The sequence below is a fragment of the Lactuca sativa genome, chromosome 9, assembly GCF_002870075.4.
Source record: "Lactuca sativa cultivar Salinas chromosome 9, Lsat_Salinas_v11, whole genome shotgun sequence".
Classification (NCBI taxonomy): Eukaryota; Viridiplantae; Streptophyta; class Magnoliopsida; order Asterales; family Asteraceae; genus Lactuca; species Lactuca sativa.
Window position 1 is genome coordinate 200,127,513 of NC_056631.2, and position 6,898 is coordinate 200,134,410.

Here is a 6,898-nt window from a genome sequence, read left to right on the forward strand (position 1 = left end):
TTCCCTTGACCCTTGGGATGGAACACACTTAACCTTTCTTAGGCATCCAACTCAATGTTTATCCATCAACATTAATGGTTATTTAACTTTGATCACTTCATATAGGTATTCCCATTCACCCGGAGCTAACACATGGATGAGAGCTAACACATGGATGAGGAATGAGATTTATCTTTTCCTAATCAATTATGATATGCTAGTGTTAAGGAATGAAATTTATCATCTCCTCCTTATAAGTATCTCGTTTTCATTGTTTGTTAGAGAGTTTTTTTGATTATTTTATAAAGAATCCATTTTTGGAGTTATCTTTGTTCTTTGTGTTCTTGTTGGTTGTACTTTGTCATTCAATCTGATCGTTTGTGCATCATTTGGCATCATAGTAAACGAACGAATGGTTGAACATATGAAAGTTAGACATTCTATATGCCTTGCATGTCTCGCAAAACACCATTTCCACTATTTGATTTTTTTTTTCTGATCTTTGATCGCAAATTCATGAGCAAATATCAACATTAAAGTCTATGTGTTCGTGTCAATAGAATTGGCTAGAACTGGTATGATGGCTAAATTCCCCATCTATTTAATACATTTGTTTAGCCTCAATTAAAACCAAACTCATGAATCTACATTCTATTTTTCTTGCTATGAGAACCATATGTAAGATTTGGTTGTTTACATTCATGGCAACCACTAAGAACATATTTCTCATGTATTTGCCTTTGGAGTGAGCACCATGAATCACTGTCAACAGACGCAAGTAGTTTTTAAATGTTCAAATCTACAAATTATGTGACCATATATCAAAACACTTGCTTAAAATCAAACTGTAAATAAATATTTGAAAAATAATCATATCACGAAACAGATGGCAGCTAAAAGTAAACATAATTAGCTAAAAAGGAAGAGGAGAAAACATGTTTGATTTGAAAACCGCATGACGAGTGATGTAATCTTGAACAACGTCATCTTAAGTCGACACTTTTGTCTAAAAACCATATGACCATTTCATGAAATTATCTTTTTTAAATTTATTGATATAAATCGACACTTTTGTCTAAAAACCATATGACCATTTCATGAAATTATCTTTTTTAAATTTATTGATATAAAATATCAACTTTTTGTTATAAATGATAAAGAAATAAATCGTTATATTTAAAAAAAAAAAGTTAACAGCAATGTAAGATGTTATTTTTGGTTATTTTACATGTATAAATAAACTTTGATAAACACTAAAACATAACTTATCAGCCTATTACATACACATTATCGACACCAGATATGCAGATAACAATTTTACAAAAAGACAAATCGTTTTAAATAAGTAAATCCCAAACACCCAACATATCAAAACACTGTATCAACTTAAAACTAACTATTTGACTTCAATTCGAAAAAAATACTTGAGTTCCATAACATACTACTAAAAGTGAATGGATCCCATACATGAGTTCCATAACATGGTGTTTCCTTTTCGACTTAATGCAGAAAATCAAGAAAACAAGACTTTCCACATTAAGATGTAACTTTTTACAAACAAAGCAAGTGTAAATCTGTCATACAACAATTTACAATCTTTTTATGAGTACATATATGCCGATTAACTGGGCAAAAACATACAATACAACAATCATATGTTTCACAACAATACGTTGACCAAACACGATAAAACCCCGTCTTTCGTGGTATATGATGATGATGATGATAAATTACAAGGATTATGAAAGTATCTATAATCTTACATGGCGTATACAATCTCCCCACTGCTGTCAATATCAAGATCCGGATCACTTTCAAGATCCTCGTCCATGTCATCATCGATGTCCAGGCTGCCAGTCAGATACTGGTTGAGGTTGTGGGCCCCAGCTGGGGGAATTGTAGCTTCCGCTATTATCTGCATAATTTCATCAACACTTTGTGTGGGTTGCTCCGGCCCTCCAAATTGATCTATTGCATTATCATTCATAAGGTCTCCCGGAAGGTTCCTCATAAACCATTCATGGTTTCTAATCTCATCCATCGTTATTCTCTGTAATAAACAAATCAGGCGCATTTGTTATGTTGCACAAGACAAAACATACATTGTCAAAGGGACATAAACTGCACCTTTTTTGTCCCACACAAAAAGGTGACTGACTGTGTGTACTAAAAAAGGTGTGATTGTGACTTGTGACTGATGTTAATTAGATAAAAAAAAAATTGAACTTTTTTTTTTTGTCTCAAACACACAAAAAGGTGGAAGAGAACCTTAGAAGGTTCAGCTACAAAGATTCTGGAGATCAAATGGCGGCATCCAGTGGAAATATGAACATAGGCTGGAATCGAGTACTGAACGTTAAGAATTCGCTGCAAAAAAAATTCTATCACTCCAGTCAAGTATTTGTATTTGCAAATGGGAAGCTGCCAAAAAACTACTGTGTAATTACTAATTACCTGTATTGTCTTGCGAAAATTCTTAGGTTCTTCGGGGTCTTCAAAAGGGTAAGCTCCCACAAGCATTACATATAATGTTACACCACATGACCACACATCTGCCATCTGTGCAAAAAGACGCAAACGCCACGCCCTTCTTATTATATGCCCTAAATCATGTGATACATAAAAGAAGAAAAATGTTGCTTTTACAGTATCGCTAACCTTGCCATCATATTCTTTCTTTAGTAAGACTTCAGGAGCAATATATGCAGGTGTTCCAACCGTTGATTTCGGTTGTGAATGCAGAACAGATGACTGATTCAATCAAGAACCACATAATATTAATTTTCAAAACATTAATGGATTAAAAAAATAATAATAATACATTTTATACCTTGGAATATCCGAAATCACAAATTTTGAGCCTGGGAGCTTGGCTGCCATCTAAAAGTGTGTTTTCCAGTTTCAAGTCGCGATGACATACTTGCTACATAATACACGAACATATGGTATTACATTATTTTCTGCTATTAAATTTACAAAATATATGAAAATAGTAATAGTTATAATTTTATAAAATACCATATTATGACAATAACCCACTCCTGAAACGAGCTGCTGGAAAAAGAATCGCGCCTGCAACACAATTATCACTAATTCTTTAAAACGAATATCAATACAGATGTTATTATAAATAAATGCATCATATACAAAGTTACAAACCTCATCTTCTGGAAACCTCCCAGCATTACATATGCGCTCAAACAATTCTCCACCAGATGCATATTCCATTACAATAGCAAGATGAGTTGGTGTCAAAATGACCTGGAAATCAATAGAAAATCATTACTAAAAAGCCCTTTTTGGTTCCTGATATAATTATTATTCTAAAGTTTGAAGAAAGAACCTCTTTGAATCTAACAATGTTGGGGTGCCTGAGTGATCTGTGGTTGATAATTTCCCTTTGCACATTTTCGTCTATCTGTTGGATTCGTGGTAAAGGGTATCAACGATTTTGAAAAATAGTGAAGAAATTAAAAATGGAGTAAAAGAACTCGATTTGAAGACTGACCTTCTCACCTCTCTCGATATACTTGACTGCAACAAGCTCGTTAGTCAGTTTATCCCTCATCAACCTCGCGACGCCAAAATTACCTGAACCAATGTCTCGTACAAGCTCATATCGATCACTATCATGCATAATCGGCATATCCATACCTGGACCCATCGTAAGTGCCGATCGATCCATCTTATTCTTCCACAGCAATCAAAACCCTAAAAACCCAAATCAAAAGTCCTCCAGCCACGTGGTAATCATTCACAGAAATAACTAGTCGATTTTCATCTGATCAGGAGGAGATCATCACAATCAAACAGTTGAACGTCGAACAACGTGGCAAGATACCGATCACATGGATTGGGGAGGGGATTGAGAGTTGATTTTGGTTGGTGAAGTGAGATAGAGACTGAATACCAAAAGTGGGTTGAAATCTGAAACCTCGTGAATCTTTACTTCGCTCAACCACAAACGCTTAGGGTTTTAATTTCTTAATTTTTTTTTTTTGGTGGTGATGAGGGATGGCGACGACGATGAACGGGAAATACGGACTTTTTCCCGGGAAGTAGTGAAATGACGTATTTACCCTTTAACGTTGGGCATGGGAACATGGATGGATAAGGTTCACAAAACACAAGGGACCTTTATTTATTTATTGTGATACGTCCCCCCTTTTTCTTTTTCTTTTTTTAGCTAGGATAGTCTACAACTACTACACACAATAAAAATTAGTAACTTATTTTTATTTTATTTTTGATAAAATATTAAATAGTTATATATTTATAAGGTTTTTCATAAAATAAGCTAAATTTTTATGAATTTTTTGAAATAACTTAATTTTATGTGGTGACCATCCAATTAGTTGTTTGTAGATTTTTATTTGAGATAATGACTTATAAGAGTAATAAGACAATCTTAAAGGTTGTCAAAGCCAAGTCTGCTACGAACCAGAATTCCAATGCACCATTGAGGACAAACATACCTAAAGACCGAGGGAACATAAACACACTGCACAGGAGGGTTGGTGACACATTCCTTACTCTTAATTGTCGCCTCTTGAATCCTTCGGAGAATTCCTTGCTCTTAATCGTCGTCTCTAGGGCACCCTGACACCAAAAAAATACGTTACTGTAGTGATGCTGGTGGTGGGGCCCATTGCAGCCACTATGGTGACATTTTCAACAATCACAACTATTTTGGTGGTCAAACTCAACAACTCTGGTTGGACTTGGTGGGAGGATGGCTCCACTCCTGGTTTCTTAACCAAGAGTCAAGTACTTAACATAGGTTTGAACTTAGTAAGGATCATAAAAAAAATAAAACTTAAAAATTAATCACATATAAACAACCCCATGAAAGATTCAAATCTTAGAATATAAGACTCATGATTAGTATGCACTTGTGTGTTATGACTTATATTTTCTTCCTTCCCAATTCCCCTCATCCATATAAAAGCTTCTATCTTAGGCTTGGATTAAATTATGCGCCTTAAATTTGTTTATTTTTATAATAATGAGGTTTTTATTTATTTATTGTGAAATGTAGATGTGGAGCCACAATATACTAGAGCAAGAATAGATGGAGATGTGGTAACTTTAGATTTTGTGAAGAAAATGATGGATGACTTCAAGAATAAAAAATGCTTACATAAACGGTATGCATGTTATGTTGAGAAACTTGTAATTTTTTTTATTTGTTATGATGACATTATTATTTGTGACTTTGTGTTGGTAGGTATGCCTTCCAGATTGTTCTACAAACGAGGGAAATCCTAATGGCATTACTTTCTCTTGTTGAGTCCTCTTCCAGTAGGAACGGGTCTAAGGCACCAAGGTCGGCATGTTCATGTATGTTAGCAATGTCGGGGTTAGCCCGATGTAGTTATATGTTTCTGGACTTTGGTCCGATGTTGGGGCAAGCCCGAGGAATGTTTGTATGTTTGATGTCTTCGTGATTCTTGCATGTGTTTGTTTATGTGTTCCGGGCTTCAGTCCGATGTTGGGGCAAGCCTTAGGAAGGTTTAGCTTATATGTTATGCGTTATATGTTCTGGACTCTGGTCCAATGTCGGGGCAAGCCCGAGGAATGTTTATATGTTTATGTGTTATATGCATGTTGCTATGTTATATGTATATTGGACTTCGATCCGATGTCGGGCGGGGCCCAATGTAGTAGGCAAGGCCCAATGTATGTTATTATGTGATTATGTGTACGGTATGTGGTAGTTTGGGAGACTCACTAAGCTTCATGCTTACAGTTTCCAATTTTGGTTTCAGGTACTCCTAGGGAAGAGCTCGGGATGATTGCAGTGCACACACCATTGATTCAGTCTGGAATGTTTAGACTCTGATATTTGACACATTATTTTGGATACAATATTTTATTATGATGATTTGAGATACATTACTTATGTTCTTTTTATGAGATGATAAATGGTATTTATGGTTTTATAAATAATCAAAACGAAATTTTGGACTGTATTTTTGGGATGTTTCACATGAGAGGCTAAATATGTCACACCCCCGAACCAGACGGCGGAAACGTCCGAGGGATCGCGTGACTTAAATTGAAATATCATCACAATGTATATACATGAAACATAACATAAACATCACCATGCATCAATATATTACAACTGACATTGTTCACATCAAGTACATTGTCTAAATATTACATTTCCACAGCAAATTGTTTGAGAGTTTTTCAAAACATAACATCCTAATACACTTGGTATTGTTCTTCAGTTAATCTGTTACTTGAAAATACAAGTTATTTTGAAAACGTCAACATATGGAATGTTGGTGAGTTCGTAAGCAGGTTTGATATGAAAATGTTTTGTGTAGTTTATAAAAACCCAGAAAAATCCGATATTTTCTGAAACGGAAATTGTTTATATAAAAAGTGTGAAGATCCATAAGTTTATGCATGAATGATTTCAAAACGTGTATAAATGAGAGATTTTGCATTATACTTATTGAAAGTACAAGTGACTAATGTTGATTTCCCCCGAAAAACCCGATGTTTTCCGATAAGTAGTATGATCGTTTTGTATTATTATATCATCACAACGACTAAATATGATTTCCCTTGATTACTTAGGTGGTATTGGATTTTTATGTGAGTCGTTATAATCATGCATAATAATGACTAGTTCGTCTGTCTTGACATTCTAGTGAACGCCGAAATTGATCTTAAGATTTTGTCACCCTAGACTGTCCGAGTCTAATTGTAGCGAACAACTGAGGTGTGGAGAGTCACCCCCGTATAGATCTATACACAAACTATCGCTCTCCCTCCAGGAGACTTTGATTATAACTACAGACTACGACCGACACTTAATGGTGTCGCCTGTTATTACTCACTTAATCCAAATGAATTTGATTACTCTTGATTAACGACCTGATTTTTGGTTTACTTAAATAGAAGA

The 6,898-nt window shown here is 34.8% G+C and overlaps 1 protein-coding gene across 1 annotated transcript; it reads right to left on the reverse strand.

Annotated features, from left to right (window-relative positions):
- Positions 1 to 1,492: 1,492 nt before the first annotated feature.
- On the reverse strand, positions 1,493 to 4,087 carry LOC111918211 (serine/threonine-protein kinase SRK2E). The gene is made up of 9 exons (XM_023913871.3): positions 3,488 to 4,087; positions 3,323 to 3,397; positions 3,139 to 3,240; positions 2,998 to 3,051; positions 2,810 to 2,902; positions 2,638 to 2,730; positions 2,434 to 2,538; positions 2,248 to 2,346; positions 1,493 to 2,029 (listed from the first exon to the last, which is right to left on the reverse strand). The coding sequence occupies exons 1-9, from the start codon at positions 3,662 to 3,664 to the stop codon at positions 1,739 to 1,741; spliced, it is 1,089 nt and encodes a 362-aa protein (XP_023769639.1). The 5' UTR covers positions 3,665 to 4,087; the 3' UTR covers positions 1,493 to 1,738.
- Positions 4,088 to 6,898: the final 2,811 nt, after the last annotated feature.